General features: G+C 43.6%; 2 protein-coding genes across 2 annotated transcripts; one reads left to right on the top strand and one right to left on the bottom strand.

Annotated features, from left to right (window-relative positions):
- The first annotated feature begins 216 nt into the window (after window positions 1–216).
- LOC117703623 (beta-defensin 19-like) lies at window positions 217–3,714 on the top strand. Its single transcript, XM_034495368.2, has 2 exons — window positions 217–385; window positions 3,501–3,714. The coding sequence occupies exons 1-2, from the start codon at window positions 328–330 to the stop codon at window positions 3,692–3,694; spliced, it is 252 nt and encodes an 83-aa protein (XP_034351259.1). The 5' UTR covers window positions 217–327; the 3' UTR covers window positions 3,695–3,714.
- A 9,969-nt stretch (window positions 3,715–13,683) lies between these two features.
- LOC143441204 (uncharacterized) lies at window positions 13,684–15,354 on the bottom strand. The gene has a single exon (XM_076928299.1). The coding sequence runs from the start codon at window positions 14,969–14,971 to the stop codon at window positions 14,102–14,104; it is 870 nt and encodes a 289-aa protein (XP_076784414.1). The 5' UTR covers window positions 14,972–15,354; the 3' UTR covers window positions 13,684–14,101.
- Window positions 15,355–20,435: the final 5,081 nt, after the last annotated feature.

The following is a 20,435-nucleotide window of genomic DNA, read 5'->3' as shown; positions in this document are numbered from 1 at the left end:
AAACTAAGAATGACTAACTCTAAAACATAAATGTTCCTTACATGTATTCTTGTGTTAATTAACATGGGTCTCAAATGTCCAACCAGCTTTAATTCCCTCTTGCCCTCCCTAGGACGGAGGTCATGTCTGGCTTTCCTACACTCTCATTTTGTGCTGAGATATCTGTCATTCACACTGTCCTTCTGTCTAGCTGACCTTGTACAAATACCCCCTGTTCTAAGTCACTGCCCACAGCTCTGCTGATAAAGGAGGGTTCATCCCTACCTCAGCGAACACTGCTCCTGCCCCTGCAACCCAGTTAACACCTTCACCCTGGATGCTGCCACCATGAAGCTTGTTCTACTACTTCTTGCCATATTTGTAGCAACAGACCTGGTGATGTCAGGTAATGTGGGTACTTTTAAGAACTGGGATCCTGCCTCTGGGTTTCTTCCCTTAACTCTCATAGGGGTGTCACCCAAGTCGTTCCCCATTTCATTAAGCTTTGAAGGGTAGCACAAGATCCTGTCATGCATGCTGCCTCTCTTTCTGTCTCTGTCTCTCTGTATCTCTCTTTCTCTCTGTCTGTCTGTCTGTCTGTCTGTCTGTCTCTCTCTCTGTCTGTCTATTTGTGTGTGTTTGTGTCTGTCTGTTTGTCTCTGTTTTTCTTTCAAAATCATTTTGCTAAGCAGGGGCATTAGAAATGTTTGTGAGGCATCTCGTACCTAGGGGGCAAAAGTGGCATTCTGGTGGGAACTTAGGGTAGTGCTGATGGGTGAAGGATTGGGTTCTGGTTGGGGACTTGGCTAGGGATGATTCCTGATGAGGGAGCACCCAGGACCTGGGTCACAGAGAAAGTGGAGCATTAACTGAAGGTGAGGGCCTGGTTTCCTGACATCATGATGCAAGATGGAGATACTTGGCTGAGTGCTGATGCTGCTGTTGGCATTAGGCTGGACTTGGGCTGAGGTTAGGATGAGTGTCTGAAGTGTAGGGAGATTTGATTCAGCTTGGGGGTGGGCATCTCCTAGGTATTGGGCTGATGACTTGATTAGATTTGGGTTTGGCTTGGAGTGAGGCCTCAGAGATCCTTGGGTTTGCCAAGGCAGGAGGCTACTTCCAGAAACTACACGGGCTGTTTCAGAGGTTCACCCACAGAACCTTCTTGGATGTACCACTAGGCAGGGGGAGAAGAGTCAGTCATATTCTGTTTTCAGGAGCCATGGTGGAGCTTGGATCATGTGTCCTCATGAGTGAATCCTTAGTGTATCAGGTCTGAGGATGTGGCAGAGGAGTGCTGGGTTAGTGGTGGCCAGCTACCTTACGGTTGCCATATTTCTACTGAATTCTGAGGAGTCTAAGAATGATGGCTCCCAACTGGGTCATCCCAGAGAGATATTTCACAAAAGAACATAGAGTATATTTTCCTTACCTCTCACTGGCTGTTAGTCTCTTTTAAGTATCCAGACCTATGATGTAGGGTCCTTCATTTTTATTCTTTTCCAAATTTTAATCTGATCTTTGGAGGCTAATTTCCTTTCTTCAAACTAAGATCTGGTTTGTTTTATAAACTGCCACTCTGTGTGTGTGTGTGTGTGTGTGTGTGTGTGTGTGTGTGTGGTGAGTGTATGTGTGTGTGCTCACCCAGAGATTGGCATGTCAATCTCTATCAGATCCACATATTTTAACAATGTATTTGATGTATGAGTGCTCTCTCTGCATGTACAGCTGCACACCAGAAGAGGGCATCAGATCACATTATAGATGGTTGTGAGCCACCATGTGGGTGCTGGGACTGAATTCAGATAGGTCCTCTGCTCTAACCCTGAGACGTCTCTCCACATCCTCCACATTGTTTGGTTGACACAGGGTCCTTCATTGAGCCTGGAGCTCATTTTAAAAAGTTTACTTTTGTGTCTGAGTGTTCAGCCTGCATGCGTGTATGTGCACCATGCATATCCCTGGTGCTCGAGGGTTCAGAAAAGGGAACTGGTCCTCTAGAACTGGAGTTAGGGATGGTTACAAGCCATTATGTGAGTGTTGGAAACTGAACCCAGGATCTCTGCAAGAACAGCAACTGCTCTTAACCACTGAGCCATCTCTCCAGCTCTAAGCTCATGGTTTATTTTTTAAATTTATTTATTTTATTTTTTATATTTTATTTTATTATTGTTTTTTACAAGCTTGTGGTTTTAACCAGAATGTTTTAATGAGGCCAATTTGTGGGCTAGAGAAGTGGGTCAGTAGTAAAGTTGCTTGTATGTAGGCTTGAGGACTTGGGTTCCGATTGCCAAGATCCACATAAAGCTGGAGTGAGCCCGTTATGTCTGTGCTGGAGTGTTCCCATCATCTCAATCCATGAGTTAGCCCATCATATCAGTGCTGGAGTGAGCCTGTCATCTCAATGCTGGAGTGAGCCTGTCATCTAAGTGCTGGACTGAGCCCATCATCTCAATGCTGGAGTGAGCTCATCATCTCAGTGCTGGAGTGAGCTCATCATCTCAGTGCTAGAGGAATATAGACAGGAGGATCCGGAGTTCTTGCCAAGCATTGCCAGCCCAAATGACCCAGGGAAAGGTCCCCTGAGAGACCCTGTATCCAAAAACCAAAGTCTGAGAACAACACCTAAGGTTAAGATCTATCCTCCATATGCACACACACACACACACACACACACACACACACACACACACACACACACATGTGCACCACATACACACACACACACACACACACACAAACACACACACACACACACACACACACATACACACACACACACACAAATGGGGACCCAAAATGGTCCTAAATACAGGAATGGTTAAACAACCTACTGTGTGCATCCATGAGTACAGTTCAAAATGAGGAGAGATGAACCACTGATGCTCTGAACAAGGAGGGATCTAAAGTTTGGTTGGTTATCACTTTTTAATTGGACATGTGAGTGTCCTGGTTCCAATGAGTGATTTTTGACAGAGATCTGGGCATTTTGTATATCATACGACTCTGGCCTATGTTCTGACATGGAGGCTGGAGGGGGAAGTGGCTTCTCATTGCCACAATGTGCTTGGAGCTTCCTTGGTGTCCTTTGATACCACCCTAGTTGGGAGGGTCCTTCTCTCTCTTGTGTGTCTTTCAGTGGCACTGTGGGGTCTACTGGCCCTGGAAGTCTGCATGATCCTTTGGGTATATACCTGTTTGGAAAGGACCTTTGTTCAGGTAAGAGATGCAGACCTAGTCCGAGTCCCTGCACCTTCATACTCATGGCTGCTGGCAGCAGGTACTGAATTAAACCTTTTCCTCACAGTGAACCAAGGTTTGTGACCCTTTGTGTCCCCAGCTGTGTGTTTACCTCTGTGTCTTATCTTCTGTCTCCCCATCAGTTTTTGTGCTGGTACCAGACTTTGTCCCTATGGACTGTAGCACATACCTTTTAGGTTTTTTTCATGTGCTCTTGACTTCCCCAGTGTATGTCACCAATAAACAAAAAATAATTATCATAATTCTTTTTTTTTTGCCAGGCAGAAATCCTATCCTTCAATGCATGGGTAACAGAGGATTCTGTAGGTCTTTCTCCAAAAAAGGTGAACAAGCCTACTTCTACTGCAGAACTTACCAGACATGCTGCCTCCAGTCCTATGTGAGGATCAGCCTTACCAGTGTAGATGAAAACACCAGCTGGTCTGATGAGAAACACTGGCCAAGAATACCATGAATGCCAGTAAGCTGTGTTCAGACTCTCAGGGAAGTTGTCCCTGCTGTCCACCTCCTTATTAAAATGTATGCATCTGACAATGTGTGTTTGTTTTTCCTCCACTGGAATTTGCATGGTGAAGGGTCTATCCCATTCTAGATGCGACCCTATGGGGGAATAGTCTGGGCTCCTGAATGACTTTCTGAGAGAAACCTGACCAAGCACTGAAGGTAGGAGAATGCGATGCAGACCAAGGAGGGAAGTTAAGTATTTAGGATGAGTTATGAGTATCTACTCCATGTAGGAACCAGGGAGGCACCAGGGCGGGAGGGATGGGACAGTGGTATAGTCTTGAAAATACAATTGGTTAAGCAGAGCTTTTAGACATAGAGGAAGTTCTGCCCACAACTTCAAACCATGAGGCTAAGATTGGCTTGGTGGTTAGTGCAGAGGAAATTTGAATAATATATTCCTCCTGCTCCTCCTTTTTCTTCTTCTTCTTCCTTTGCCTCTTCCTTCTCCTTTTCTCCTCTTCCTCCTCCTCTTCCTCTTCTTTCTTCTTCTCCTCCTTCTTGTCTTCCTCTTCTTCTGAGATACAGTTTTTCTGCATAGCCATGGCTGTCCTGGAATTCACTCTGTTCCAGGTTGGTCTCAAACTCAGAGATCTGCCTGCTTCTGCCTCCCAAGTTCTGGGATTAAAGGTATGAGCTATCACCTCCTGGAAAAAAAAAAACATTATTTTTGAACAATTCATTCTCTTTTTTTCCTGCTTCTGACAGTAGCTAGCTTTCTGATGATGGAATGTTTATTTATGGTCCTCCTATGATTTAATTTTTTCCATTAAGTTATTTATTTATTTACTTTACATCCTGATTGAAGCCCCCTATCCTCCCAGTCCACCCTCACATGGCCCCTACCTCCATTTTCCCCCTTCTACAAACATCTCATTCTTATTGTGTGTGTATATGATGTGTGTCTACATAAGGGTGGCCCATCAAACATCTGTAGAGTTTGGATGACACCTCCATATGATTGGTTCTTTGCGTCTGCCTTTATTTGGGGTCCAGGGATTGAACCCAGGTCCTCAGGCTTGCCGGGAAAGTCTCTTTATCCACTGAGCCACCTCCCTAGCAATAATATTTACACTCCTCACCTATTTATTTATTTATTTATTTATTTATTTATTTATTTATTTGAGACAGGGTTTTTTCTAGGTTGTCCTGGAATTTGCTCTATAGTCCAGGTTGGCTTTGAACTCATAGAGATCTGCCTGCCTCTGCCTACCAAGTGCTGGGACTAAAGGTATGAGCCACTAATGTTTACTTTTAATGTCTTACTTCCCACTAATATCTTGATTATCTCTCTTTGATTCTAGTCACATCCATAGGAGAGTAGCTACCCAAGGCTGTATCTTTCTCTACTTCTCTGACTGTGACCAACTTGACATTGGTGCAGTTTGTCCTAGGGAGCTGGCTATGGTACACCCACAACTAGGCTGTCTCCTTGGAAGTTTCAGAAGTCTGCCTTTAGGCAGCACTTCCACCATCACTGCCTCCCTTGGAGCACTAAGCTTGCTATCTGTGACTTCTCTCTTGCTTGAGTTTTCCTCCTGAGTTTAGAGCATCTTTTATTTTTTCTTCTCTGTGATCAAGGGAACTTGTCTTTCAGTTATCTTGTCCTTTGAAGTACTCTGGGGTTATATCTATCTTTGGAGAATTAAAACCTCTCTACTTCTCTAGGAAAAGATCAATGGTTCTACAGCCATGATAGCAAGTAAATACCTTGAGATGCCTTCAAGTTCTCTCTCTCTCTCTCTCTCTCTCTCTCTCTCTCTGTCTTGGTTTTTCAAGACAGTGTTTCTCTGTGTAGTCCTGGCTGTCCTGGAACTCCCTCTGTAGACCAGGCTAACTTCGAACTCAGAAATCCACCTGCCTCTGCTCCCATGTGTTGGGATTAAACAGAGCTAGTGAAAATAGCCATTGTCTTTTAACTACGAAGGACAAGCCCCTTTCTAAGAACTGTAACTTCCTTACAGCTATTTTACACTCTTAGCCCCAACTTTCAGAATCACAAGTCTTGCTTCAATTTAGAAATTGCATTTTCTCTATTGGACATGCTCAAGTTCATTCTATGCCTTCTGGTTCTATGCCTTACCTAAATCCTAGGTAAGGATTAATCTAATTTCTTAACAAGAGCCTGTTGATTTTTCTACAGAGGTAACTTAGCAAAATCTTCCACTGCAAATCATCATTGCTCTCAGTGAAACTGCTCCTGCATTCCTGCAGAGCTGTTAGCTCAGCTTGGAAATAAACCCCTGATGACCCTGTGTCCTTGTGATTTAAAACAGGGAAATATTACACATGTTCTATCTTTGGAAAGTTAGCCTTTATTCCTGTAGATATGGACTCTTAATTCTCATTGTTATTTATGTATTTTCCTAATTTGGAAAACTTTCAAAGATATGATACAGTATTTGTTTCATTAGTTTATAATACCAAGGGTTTAAAATCAGACAATGCCATTGCTTAAACTTAAGAAGCATTTAAAAATTGGTGTTGGACTCATATTTCTCATATTCCACTGACACTCCCTATAGTTCACAGGGACATGCTATTGTGGAATGAGCTCATCAGACCTTAAAAGATATAGACATCTAAATTACAAAATGAAATCATAATTTTCATCTCCATAACATACTTTATTGTTGAGGACCGCACTGCTCCATACTTTAGGGCCACTATGTTGCTGTCCACACTGCCTAACACTTTGGGACTAAGTGCTCTGGTCAAGAGAGAGAGTGGGGATGGAGGGGCAAGAGATGCAAAGAATGGAGACAAGACAGGGTGTGTGGTCAAGTCTCAAGTCTCCTTTACTGTTTGACTTCTCATTGACCCCTTACTGACTTCTCCTATTGATTATATTCACCCTATTGACCTCCTATTACAAGGAAATCCTGGGTATTTATAAGCACAAGCAGGAGAACACAGGTGAAGACATTTTAACACGTGTACCATGCAGCTGGGTCACTAAACAGTAAAATAAGCTTTGTGGGATAAACAAGATGTTTCTCAGAGTGTGCTCAGCTGTTGTAGGCTGTTGAAAAACAAGTCTCTCATCAGGGTATATGGTTCCAGATGGCTGCAAAGTTGATAGCTGCTTTCTAGCTGCTTTCTGCTTAAAGTCAGCTCCCAACACTTTACAGAAGAAAAAGGTGCATTTCTATACAGTTTAAGCCTCTACTAAAATAAAGACCTACTAACTGGATACTAAAAAAGACTGGATGTTTCTTCCAGGAGAAGCACTGTTTACATATTTACAGGACCCTATAGATGCCAGAGCAGCTGATTGTGCCAGGCCTTTTTCCATGGACAGAGACTTCCACACATGCCACTTCCTTCAAGCCTGCTTCAACCATCATCATCTGTAAACAGAGACCTCATCAAAGAAGATACTGAAGACATGATTCCTGATGATAGCATCTGATGAGACTTTTAATTCTATACCCAGGGAATATAAGGGATATAAAAATTGTTAAATATAAATCTATATGTGTCAATTTCCTACCAAAATGCTATTTGACCAACTGTACAACTGCAACATGTGTTATAATGATTTTTCTCATTGTATACTAGCTACCTTATGTTTTGCAACCTATTACTTTCTCACAGCCTTGATGTAATGCTTTATTTGCCTTGTTTGCCTGTTAATTTTCCTTCATTACCTAAGAGATTTATAGCTGACGCAATCTTAGGCATTACCACCCTAATTGCTATCTTAGTGTCAGTTGCAGCTTCTGCTATCTCCCTTGCCCTACAGGTACACATTGCTAATCATGTTAACTCCCTGACAAAAAATATTTATTTAGCACTGATTACCCAGGATAGGATTGATAGAGGTCTAACAGATAGAGTCAATGCTTTAGAGGAAGCCATCCTTTACATAGGAACTCAGTTTCAGAATATTAGAGCATGTTTAACTACCTCATGTCATGCCAATTTTAAGTGGATTTGTGTCACTCTTCTGCCCTACAATGGGTCAGAAATGTCCTGAGAACAGATAGAGTTAGAATGGAAGATAGAAATAGAGATAGAATAAGAAATTTTCCTTTTCCCAAATAGAAAAGAAGTTTTCCTTTTTCCCACTTAGGACTTTTCTGCTTTCCCCTCAGATAGCTTTCATAGGATACTTTTTACACTTAATATACTCTATAGCAACTTTTCTAAGTGTCTTTTCTTCCTGTGACCCAGCCTCAAGCCTCAAGCCCAGGAGTTCCTGCTGAGATAGAACAAAGGCCAGATTGCCTAATCCTCTGCTGTTAGGCTACAGGTGTTAATCAGCCTAGCCTGCAGTCTCTTACCCTCAGTAGAAGTTTTTAGGATATCACAAGGCTATTTACTTAACTCCTTGCTGGTCTTAGGGCTGGGATGCAAGTGCCAGTTTCTGGCCACAGGATCTCTGACTACAGGTCAGCTATATTAGCATAGGGGCTGCCTGGGGAAGAACCTATGGGAGAAGGAAAAGAAAGAAGAAGCAGCTGCAGCTCTCACCCCTTCTGACACCCAAGCCGGGGCTGGCTCCTGGCATTTCTGGTGCCTCTGAACAAGGACTTCGAAGAAGGTAACTGGACACAGATAGGACTCACAACCGGGTCTTGCATACTCCTTGGCCAAGGAGTGAACAGTTATGAAGGGGGATAAATAGTTTAAATTGTCTACTGCCATCACCAGAGGCAGATAGTAGGTGCCATCAGCAACTTGTCAGTTACCATCAGTACCTGGGTTAGTCCAGGAGCCATCAGCTCTGGCTTTAAATTGGCTATTGCATCAGCAGAGTTGGATAGTAGGTGCCATCAGCACCTGGTCAGGTACCATTAGTACTTGGATTAGGCCAGGAGCCATCAGCTCTGGCTCTAAATTGCCTACTGTCATCAGCAGTAGGCTAATAGTCCTACATTATGTCAATAATTTGTAACACAAGCCATTGAGCCTGTAAGACGGCAATGGCCAATGAGGTACATCTGTCATTACACAGATGATATTCTTTTAGGAGAGAAGGTCCTCAGGACTTGCTTTTATGTTACAGAGATTTACAACAGGCATTAGCTGATAAAGGATTACACATAGCTCCTGAAAAGATACAAACTCAGGAGCCTTATAATTACTTAAGCTTCAGGCTTACAGATCAGGCTGCTTGTCCCCAGAAAATAATTATCCACAAGGACAATTTAAAAACTCTAAATGATTTCCAAAAGTTGCTAGGCGATATCCATTGGCTTTGTTCCTATTTATAGCTTACAATGGGGGAATTGAAACCTTTATTTGATATCCTCAAAGGAAGTGCTGATCCCACCTCCCCTCCATCCTTAAACCCAGAAGGACTGTTGGCATTACAATGAGTAGAAAGAGCCATTGAGGAACAATTTGTCACTTACATAGATTATTCCTTGTCTTTACATTTGTTAATTTTTAATAGAACTTATAATCCTACAGGATTGTTGTGGCAAAAGGCTCCACTCATGTGGATACATTCAAAGATATCCCCTAAACGTAACATCCTACCGTATTATGAGGCGGTATCCCATATGATTGTACATGGAAGAAAACAGACATTGACTTATTTTGGCAAAGAGCCAGATGTCATTATTCAGCCTTTTAATGCAGATCAGAATACTTGGTTAAAGCAACATAGTACAGATTGGTTGCTTGCTCAAATAGGATTTAATGGCATTATAGACAATCATTATCCTCCAGATAAATTGATACAGTTTCTAAATGTACATGAGGTTATATTTCCTAACATGACTTCTTTGCAGCCTTTACATAATGCTCTTTTAATCTTTACTGATGGGTCCTCTAAAGGACGAGCAGGTTACCTCTTAAATAATCAACAGGTAGTCATAGAGATGCCTAGACTCTCTGCTCAACTAACAGAACTGACAGCAGTTCTAAATGTTTTTCAATCGGTAAATGATGCTTTTAATCTTGTTACTGATAGACTATATGTGACTCAGTCCGTACCTTTGTTAGAAACTTGTGATATATTACAATTCAATACTCCAGCTGGATCTTTGTTTCCTCGACTACAAAACCTCATTCTTACCAGAAAAAAAACAAAACAAAACAAAACAAAACAAAAAACCTTTTATAGTGGCCATATAGGAGCTCACTCTGGCCTTCCTGGACCTTTAGCTACAGACAATAATTGTATTGACAGAGCTTTAATAAGAGAAGTCTTAATTTTGGATCCTGTTGCTTTGGCTAGACGAAAATCATAATAAATTTCATCTCTCTAGTTACACTTTAAGGCTCCGACATAAGATCACTAAGGAGCAGGCTAGAATGAATGTAAAACAGTATCCTAACTGCCTTATTTTATCTCCAGATCCCCATTTAGGAGTTAATCCAAGAGGCCTTTTGCCTAATCATATTTGACAAATAGATGTAACTCATTATACAGAATTTAGAAAATTGAAATATATACATGTCTATATTGACACTTGCTCAAGATTCCTTTTTGCTTCTCTACATTCAGGAGAAGCCTCTAGAAATACAATTGATTATTGCTTACAAGCCTTTAATGCTATGAGATTGCCTAAAGTCCTCAAAATGGACAATAGGCCAGCCTATACTGGAAACAACTTTATATCATTTTGTAAGGAATTTGACATTGAACATAAAACTTATAACCCAATGGGACAAGAAATTGTTGAACGTGCACATCACACTTTAAAAAATTGGCTTGTTAAAACTAAAAAGGAGGAATTATATCCCCCAAGGTCACCAAAAGCACACCTTGCTTTTGTTTTATTTGTTTTAAATTTTCTGCAAACTGATGCTAATGGTCAGTCTGCAGCGGATCGCCACTGGCATCCAGTCACTTCCAGCTCATTTGCCAGGGTCTTGTAGAGAGACCCATTAACTAATACTTGGAATGGTCCTGACCCTGTTTTACTTTGGGGCTGTGGCTCAGTCTGTACTTTTTCAGACAAAGAGAATGGAGCCCGATGGCTACCTGAAAGATTGGTCCACCAAGTGAACACAGATCTTGAGCCTAATAATTACAATTCTAATGATGAAGATGGCTCAAAATCAGCCAGCTGATTTAATTTGATTTAACAGTCTCCACTCTTGCTGCAGAACAAGTAATTGTTCTTAAGCCACCCACCTGGTGGCCAGACCTGTGTCTGATCCCTGCTAATTAGCAGTTGAATGAGATATGGGAATACTTCCACTTCCAATCCTTGCTCGGAAAATCCTGTTGCTTTTAACCTCTGAACCTTGTATTTTAAGCAGGTTGATTACCCTCACAAAGGACCACCTTCAGCAAGTTCAGCCACCTCCTCCTGGAAGTTAAACTTCACAGTGAAGAATTCCAGCTAGCCTATTCCCACAGGTTCCTTGGTCTGAATGTGGTCTGGGTCTAAAAGAGTGTGCCAATGATGGCCAGATAGTTAATGACGGGTAAGAGTGTTTTGAGCTCCTATAAACCTAAGGCAGAGGCATACATCAATATGCTATGTATAATTTCCTCAATGATGGGTAATTATAGGAGCAATATAAACTGCCAACCTAAGGCAGGCAAGGTTGCCTGGCTACTCGAGACCCTAGACGGGATCAAATATTGTGCCCCATCCAGTAATTGGCACTGCTGTCTTAAAAAGTTAAGGGGGGAACTGTACCCTTCCCTCTGGGCTGCCAGCTTGCCTGGATGAGCAGGCAAAAAAAGCAGTTTACCACTAGAGACAGAATAACAAAGGACATGGGAAGCTGCCTGCATTGGAGACCTGAAGTCTGCCACAGGAGTTGAGTTGAATAGACTGCTTGCTGAGATTGCTTGTTACACCTCCCTTCCATGATTAAGGTTGCATACCCCTCACCCATGCTGCTGAGCTGAAGTGCTGAAGAAGACTCTTCTTGTGGGGGTAGGGTCTCCCCCTTTTTATTTGATGATCGTACATTAAATTTGAGCCTTGATCAGAGAACTTTGTCCTGGCGTCATCTCTTCCCGCCCTTTCCCCATCCTCAGTCTCTCTTACAGGTGAATACGGTTCAACTGTTGCTGCTGGTGGCAAGAGATACTGAGGACATGATTCCTGATTGCATCTGATTGGACATTTAATTCTATACCCTGTGGGGGGGAAAAAAAAGGCTTGGGGATCCCGCAGTTCCTCCTGCCATGCTGTGGGTAGTCGGCTGGGAACGCTCTGGGTTTCTCCAGCTGGAAGTTGGGCCCGGCTGTTCATTAACTAAAAGTCTCTCCCTGGCTCCTCACGGTTCCTCATAGCGGCACAGCCCCAACACACTGAGGAAGCCCTTGGGTTTCCAAAGCTGGTTTATTCACATGTCGGATTGTGGATGGATCTGGATGCATACCCCCTCAAACCCAGGATCGACCTGAGTTAAAAGGGGAGGGGAGAAGGGGGAAGGGGCTGGGGAGGAATGTTTAATTGGCTCCACCTCCGGCCTTCAGGTACCTCATTAGTATGTATAAATGTCTCTAGGGCCTGTTCATGCCCTCCACCTGTGTACATGACTGAAGGTGGAGGTGAAATGGAGATTAGACCTTGTGTTAGGCCCAACATCCCACCCTTTTTTCTTTCATAAAAGGAGGGGCAACTCTGTGTTAATGAGAGATGTGGACCACGTGGAAGTGGGCCTAGGAACAGGGCTAAACATCCTACCGTCCCTAAAAGGGTCTCCGGGGTTTAAAGCCCGTTCAACCAGGCTATGTCCAAACCATCTCTTCACGGCCCAACATCTCACTGTTTTTTGTGAAAATTTTGGATGAGGTGGTCAAAAGAAAACACTATGTAGGCCAGAGGGTGTAGCATAACTAAATCAACGGTAGTGGGAATTGAGGGTAGGGTTTGGAAGGCAGGGAATCATTGAAACAATTAAATACAGGTTGTACAGTTTGAGGGTAATGACATCTGATTAATCTAAATAGACATTATGTTTTCCTCACTAACATGTAACTTTAGCTATGTGACTTTGGCAAAAGAGTTCATTTGTAGCTGGAAGGTCTGGATCTGTCTTCTGTAGTGAGCATCTCTGGGTTCTGGCGTGTATCTCTGGAGCCTGGTGTGGGTCTCTGGATCTCAGCATGTTCTGGGGTCTTCAGTCAGATGAGATGGCTGGAAGAAGGCAGCTTGGCAGGTTCCAGGAGGTGGCACTGTCACTGGATCTCGGCGTGTCTCTGGAGTCTGCAGTCAGATGAGGTGACTAGGAAAAGGCAGCTTGGCATCTCAGGCAGGTTCCAGAGGATGGCTGGACTCTGTTGGATCTGTGGGTATACCTGTAGGATAGTCACAGCAGGAAAGGAGCACCTCGGGCAGGGAGATGTCTGTAGGCTGGACATGGGGCATTAAATTGCTTGGGAACAAGCACCTTATGGCCTGTCTTTAAGATCCTGGAAAAGCAAAGGTGTTTGAGGAAAGTTTAGTCTTGGAAGGTATCTTTGAGTCTGTTTTTGGATGGCTGAGGGAGACAAACAATGTTAATTTTGTATCTCGGATTGGCAGCAACAGTTTGCCTGTAAAAGAAATTAGTTGTTAATTAAGACTCAAGAAATGGTGATCAGCACGTTCACTTAAACTGTGGAAGGAAATTAGATGGCTTTTAAACCTTGAAGAAATTATAAAGGTTGAAAAAATTAATGTTGGACATATATCATGAATATTAGAGAGAAAAGTCAGCATTAAAATAAAAAATAACAAAATTTTGGTTGAAAAATACAAGCATTGTTGCTCTAGGTGTTCCTGTTAGAAAGAAAAGGAAAATTTTTTGGTTGAAAAACAGGAACATTTGTTGCAGGCCCTCCTGTTGGGAAGAAGCAGTATAGCGGGTTTAGAAGCAGTGGGGAGGGGCCTTGCTCTGCGATGTGGCGTCTGGGTGCTCTAGCAGAGAGGACCTGTATTCCACATTTTTTTTTTTTTTATTAAAAATTGTAATTGTAGAGAAGGATCAAAAAGCTAACTTGAAGAAAGTTTATAGGGAGAGACACCTAGGCTTGATAGGAGAGCTAAGAGTCAGAGAGTGAAAGGCTATATGAATCTCTCACCTAAGGAAGGAGTCTTAGGAGGGTCACAGCAGGCACTGTGACTTGAAAGACAGCTGTTGTCTGTGAAGGAGCCCTCTCTGTGGAGCTGGGGGATGGGCAAAGTGGAGGCTAGGGGGTCGGCGCCATCTTGCCCTTGAGCTGGAAAGCACATGGAGAGAGACAGACAGACAGAGAGAAAGAGGAGGAGTTAAAGTAGAGAAGTTGACCAGGAACACATGGAGAAAGAGTGGGGCCTAGTCTTTTGAACTAGGCAGTAGCTAAAAATTAGAAGAAGCTAACAAGGAACACGTGGAGAAAGAGGGGGAGAGACAGAAAGAAGCCTGCCTAGTTTTGTGAACTAGTCTGGGGATTACTCACTGTCCTGGAGTTTCACGGAGAGGTTTTCTGTGGGCAATAAATGGGGAGAACACTCTTGGAGCTGGCTCTACCACCTGTAGCTGGCTCTACCACCTGTAGGGAACGATATGGGCTCGTGCGTGGGTGAGCGGGTCCCCTGCGGAACCTCGGGCGGTAGGTTGGATTCCGATGGACCAGGAGTTGTGTTCCCTCAGGGACTCCATCTTTCATCTGTCTAATCTCACCAGCATTATGGGGAGGTCCACGGCGCACAGCATAGTGGCTCCCTTCTACTGGAACTCCATCTGGGCCAGTCACATTTGTTGCTTTAGGACCCCCTTTTCCTGCAACCACATCAAACTCTACAATTTCTCCCTCCCCCACACTGTGCAGATACTTGCGTGGATTATTCTTCTTGATGGCAGTCTGGTGTACAAACACATCTTCTTTGGTGTCATTTCGGTTTATAAATCCATATCCATTTCTGACGTTGAACCATTTGACAGTGCCAAGGACTTTGGTAGCGAGAACTTTCTTCTCTGAGTCCTTGCTGCCCACGGGAGCTGAAGAGGCCGGGGCGGGTCCTGGGGTTGCGTCTCTGCCGGGGAGCGCAAGGGGTACGGCGGGCGCTGGGGCCTGGGGAGTGCCGCTGGCTGCCGGGCTCTTAGGAGCGGGGGTCCGAGGCCTGCAGGAGCGTGGTGCCACCGGTGGTGGCCTCGCCGCCTCGCTCATGCTGCCTCTCCGATCTCTCCAGGCACCTCGGTGGCGGTTGGCAGCGGTTAGTGTGGTGGCGGTCGCGGCTGGGCCAGCTCGCTGCGGGCGGCTTGGGGGCGGGGGACGCGTGAGCTCGAGGTCTCGCTGGGTCTCCCGGCCCCCGAAGATGGCAGGTTGTAGGGCATTCATCTTTCCAATGTCTTGTCTCCCCACATTTGAGGCAGATTTTTTCTGTTTTTACTGCTGCCACAAATGCCTGAGCTATGGATGTAACCTGATTTGATGGGGTTCCTATTTCTCTGGTTGCTACAATCCACCTATCATGATGCTCCTCCCGGAGACCCTGGCAAGCTAGCCTAGATTCGGAAGTCATGCCTTCCCAAACAATGGTTTTAAGAAGAAGGTCCCTAGCTGTGGGGTTGGAGATTTTTCTTTCTAAGCTCATTTTAGTTCTGAGGATAAAATCAGATAGAAGTTCTCCAGGCTTCTGATGAAGGGAGAGCAGGGAGTGGGCAGGGTCTTGTGACCCTGAAGGTGGAATAAGCCTATTCCAGGCTTGAATGGCACAGAGGCGGACCTGGTCATAGTAGCCTGTTGGCTGACTTGCCTGTTGTGCCCCAGTAGAGAAATCTTCCTGGCCAAAGAGTTCTTTAAAACCCCATGGAGTGTTATCTTCCCTTCCCTGGTTTTGCCTGACTTGCTGAAGACACTCATCACGATAGTAAGCCTCCCATTCTAGAAACATTGGATCAGGAAGGGCAGAACTGCAAATATCTCTCCAATCTTGGGGGGTGTTTAAATTGACAATATGGCTCTGTAGGAGGGATTTTGTCCACGGTGCCTGAATGCCATCTTCCTTCACTGCCTGCCTGAGTTCTTTTAGGTCGGGGGCTTGGACTGGGTACCAATTAAGTGGTTTAGCTCGAGTGGGGTGGATATTAACTGGAAATGTTCGAGCAGTTTGTGTTTTATCTATGGATTTTGAAGGACTGCTACTTTTGCGGCTAAGAGGAGGGGGAGGGGACTTATCTCTCTTTGGTTGGGAGGTAAGAGGGAAGGCAGGGGAAAGCTCCTTTGGTATTTTAATGGAGCCTTGCCTTTGGATGGGAGGGGGGGAGGGACAGGAGAAGCACATGGTTTCATTTCCTCCAAGGCATAAGGGGGGAGGGGTGGGTATATGGATTTTATTTCTCTTATTAGTTGGGTAAGGGCCTCAAGGTCTGAAACAAGGTGATTTTTGGGACCTTGGTCTTTGGGTTCATTTAACTGAGGGGCCCCAGGAGCTGTGTTGTTCTCAGTCTGTCCTATTTTTGATGGTCTTATACATTGCCGAATTGCAGCTAAGATCGGCAAAAACTCACAAGGGTTTTTTTTTTATCTCTGTTTTTGATAAGGGAAGCTACTTTGCTCCATGAGTCTGTACTGTAAATATTATCCTCTGCCATGCATGGTGCTATCTGAAGGACTTCTTCCCAAAACAAGGAGGCTTGCTTTTTGCCTATTCTTATCCCATGGGTCTTTAGCAGGGAGTATATTTGCCTAGCTTGAGGTGAACATTTAGGTGAGGTGGAGCTTCCCATGATAGAAAAAGAGGAGAAACGCCTTTTCCAATGGGAACGTTCCCTTGGCCTATTGGCTTTGGGGGATTCCACAATGGTCCAAGAGCGCCAAGCCTTCCCACAGATTTAAGAACTGGCAGCCGCCCTTATGGCTTTTAAATGGCTGCTTCGTCACCAGATTTCTTTTTGTTTTAGAGAGAGTCTAGATAGAGTCTTTGCCAACGCCCATTGTGGGCTGTCGGGATTTAAGCAGAGGCCAGGGAAGCCTTGAACCAGCACCAGAGAGTGGCCCTGGCCAGGAGGTAGCAAAAGCTCCCTTGGCTTATTTAAATCTGTGCGATGGCTTCTGACTGAAACACAGGAGGAAAAAACAGATTGTTTCTTTCAAGAGTTTGGGGCTTACCCTTCCCGTGGTATCAGTAGCTGCTTGGTTGTGTGGCTTCTAAGGCCCCACGTTAGGCGCCAGATGTGGGGGGAAAAAAAAAGGCTTGGGGATCCCGCAGTTACTCCTGCCATGCTGTGGGTAGTCGGCTGGGAATGCTCTGGGTTTCTCCAGCTGGAAGTTGGGCTCCACTGTTCATTAACTAAAAGTCTCTCCCTGGCTCCTCACGGTTCCTCATAGCGGCGCAGCCCCAACACATGAGGAAGCCCTTGGGTTTCCAAAGCTGGTTTATTCACATGGCAGATCGTGGATGGATCTGGATGCATACCCCCTCAAACCCAGGATCGACCTGAGTTAAAAGGGGAGGGGAGAAGGGGGGAGGGGTTGGGGAGGAATGTTTAATTGGCTCCACCTCTGGCCTTCAGATACTTCATTAGTATGTAAATCTCTCTAGGGCCTGTTCATGCCCTCCACCTGTGTACATGACTGAAGGTGGAGGTGAAATGGAGATTAGACCTTGTGTTAGGCCCAACAATACCCAGGGGAAATAAGGGATATAAAAATTGTTAAATATAAATCTATAGGTATCATTTTCCTACCAAAATGCTATTTGACCAACTGTATAACTTGAGCATGTGTCATAATGCTTTTTCTCATTGCATACTAGCTACCTTATGTTTTGCCACCTATTACTTTCTCACAGCCTTGATGTAATGCTTTATTTGCCTTGTTTGCCTGTTAATTTTCCTTCATTACCTAAGAGATTTATAGCTGATGCAATATTAGGCGTTACCAACCTAATTGCTATCTTAGGGTCAGTTGCAGCTTCTGCTGTCTCCCTTGCCCTACAGGTACACACTGCTAATCATGTTAACTCCCTGACAAAAACTATTTCTTTAGCACTGATCACCCAGGATAGGATTGATGGAGGTCTAACAGAGAGAGTCAATGCTTTAGAGGAAGCCATACTTTACACAGGAACTCAGGTTCAGAATAAAACATGCTTAACTGCTTCATGTCATGCCAATTTTAAGTGGATTTGTGTCACTCCTCTGCCCTACAATGGGTCAGAAATGTCCTGAGAACAGATACAGGCACATCTACATGGTGTGTGGAACAATTCACAGCTCACTATTGATATGGATACTTTACATTCCCAGATCAGTGCCATCAGTCACTCCAGACTGAAGAGTTCTTCAGCAGTAGAATTGGCTGATTACTTTTCAAATTCAATCATAAATTTTGTTAAAGATAATACTTTATGGATTTCTTATAAATTTGGGAATTATTATAGAGTTAGTTATTCTACTTCTGGTTCTTCTTCCAGTCATCTTGAAATGCTTAGGAACTGCTATCAGGACTTCTCAAAAGGAGATATATAAGCTTTATTTATATTATTTGAAGGGAAAAGATGTCAGATAGTAGGTGCCATTAGCACCTGATCAGTTACCATCAGTACCTGGATTAGGCCAGGAGCCATCAGCTCTGGTTTTTAATTGCCTATTGCAAACAGCAGAGGAGGATAGTAGGTGACATTAGCACCTGGACAGGTACTATCACTACTTGGATTAGGCCAGGAGCCATCAGCTCTGGCTCTAAATTCCTTAGTGTCATCAGCAGAGGCAAATAGGAGGTACCATCAGTGCCTAGCTGTTTTGTTAGAAGCTATCAGCACCCATCTTAGGTCAGGAGCCATCAGTTCTGGGTTCTATGAGTTTTGTGGGTATCTTTCAGGATGGGACAAAGTTAGTCTACAGAGAGACTTCTTTACAGATGTTATCAAATACACTCTTAAGAAAAAAAGGCATTGAGGTTAGCACTAGCCAGCTGACTGACTTTCTTCAGTTTATAAAAACACTCAGTCCCTGGTTCCCAGAGAGGAGAAGTATAGATGTGGATACATGGGAGAATGTGGGGTTAGATATTAAAAGTTGGTTTCCAGAGACTGGAGGATGAGGTATGCCCCCTACAGCATTTGCAAGTTAGAATGTGCTTCGGAAGGAAATGGGGGATGTCAAAAAACCCATATGTGCTCAGGAGACAGTAGATTCACCTCCTTGTGAGGGGACTGCATTACTACAGTCTCACTCAGGATCTAAGAAAAGTGTTTATTCCTTGACAGAAAAGGCTGAGAAAAGTAGTTCAGGAGAAAGTAGTGGTGAATCAGAAGAGGAAAAAATAACCTCAGAGGAATAAATAATCTGAGTCTGAAAAGAAAGTAACAATGTATCATAAATATAAGTGGCCTACCATGCAGCATTTCAATATAAGTCCTTCCACAAAACACCCTAAAAAAGGTAAAAAGAAAGCAAAGGGGCCTATTGGATCTGCTGCTGGTGGAATTCAAGCTCAGCAACAGGGCAAACTGTTAGGCTGCTTCCCAGTTAGTATGCAGAGTAACAAAGAGGATAAGGACCCTTTTGGGAACCTTTGGCATTTAAATTGCTTATGACTCCTCAGGATTGGTTTAAAATGCCAGAGCCTATCTAACTGAAGATGAATTTTTACAGTGGATGGATATATTTAAGAACTTGGCTCAAAAAGAGTTATCTAAGATCTCTGAAAAAAAAAGAGGAGAGTAAAAGAGTTAACATATGAAATGTTTATGGGTACAGAGGAGTGGTTTGAAGTAAGGAGTCAACAAAAAAATGACAAAGGAAACTCTAGTAAATAAATCAGCTGCAGCCCTAGAAGCAGGGAGGTGCTTGCCTAATAGAGATACAAATGCCACAGGCCTTGTTTATATAAGCCAGGACTCAGAGGAACTTTTTGAGGAATTTGTAGCCTGGCAGTAGAGAGAATGGCTCTTAGCCCTGAGGCAAAATAAATTGTTTTTAAAAAACTTGTCCTTAAGAATGCTGCACTTGCTTGTCAGTCTCTTCTAAAGGCAATTAAAAAATCTAGAAATTTATCTAAAGCAGGTGTTGAGGTCGCTACTTCATATTTTCAAGGTGTACCCACTACAACAACTTCACAAGGCAAGAACACCATCCAAAATCTTACAAATCAAGGACAGAAAAAAAATTAATAAATCAGGCTTGGCTCTCAAAAGTTATTCAAGTAAGAAGCCTAGACCTAACAGCAAACAATGTCCCAGGAAGGCAGGAGATGCCATAAATCTTAATGCTCCTGGCCTCACTCAAAGCAGAAAATCAAAAGGGTGTCATCCTTATCTGAAAGGGTACCACTGGTGTAAAGAGTGCCAAACTAACTTTCATAAAAATGGTACTGCCTTATATGGTACTACTCTAATCCCTAAATATACAAAAGTCTTATCAAGTCAGGAGAACTGTGTGAAGGACCTACCTCAGGCCCCTCAAATAATAGAGGTCATTCAACAGCCCCAGGCAACTAACACATTTTTCAGAAGGCAACCCCAGGCAGGCAATATAGGACTGAGCCTCCACAAAAATATTTACTTATGACTTCTCCTCAAATAGGTTACCTTAATTATTAAGATCTTAAAAGAAACTTTCTTCACACAAGAAACCTTTATATAAAAACAGAGCTAGTGAAAATAGCCATTGTCTTTTAAACAAAGGACAAGCCCCTTTCTAAGAACTGTAACTGCTTTACAGCTATTTTACAGTCTTCGCCCCAACTTTCAGAATCTCAAGTCTTGCTTCAATTTAGAAATTGCATTTTCTCTATTGAACATGCTCAAGTTCATTCTATGCCTTCTGGTTCTATGCCTTACCTAAATCCTAGGTAA

The sequence above is a fragment of the Arvicanthis niloticus genome, chromosome 2, assembly GCF_011762505.2.
Source record: "Arvicanthis niloticus isolate mArvNil1 chromosome 2, mArvNil1.pat.X, whole genome shotgun sequence".
Classification (NCBI taxonomy): Eukaryota; Metazoa; Chordata; class Mammalia; order Rodentia; family Muridae; genus Arvicanthis; species Arvicanthis niloticus.
This window is presented reverse-complemented; position numbering and strand designations above follow the sequence as displayed.

What these genes read in the sequence shown, in the direction of transcription:
- LOC117703623 (XM_034495368.2), top strand. Translation starts at nt 328, where the DNA reads ATGAAGCTTGTTCTACTACTTCTTGCCATATTTGTAGCAACAGACCTG. An exon ending in AACAGACCTGGTGATGTCAG is followed by an intron (nt 386 to 3,500) that starts GTAATGTGGGTA and finishes TTTTTTTGCCAG; the next exon opens with GCAGAAATCCTATCCTTCAA.
- LOC143441204 (XM_076928299.1), bottom strand. Translation starts at nt 14,971, where the DNA reads ATGAATGCCCTACAACCTGCCATCTTCGGGGGCCGGGAGACCCAGCGA.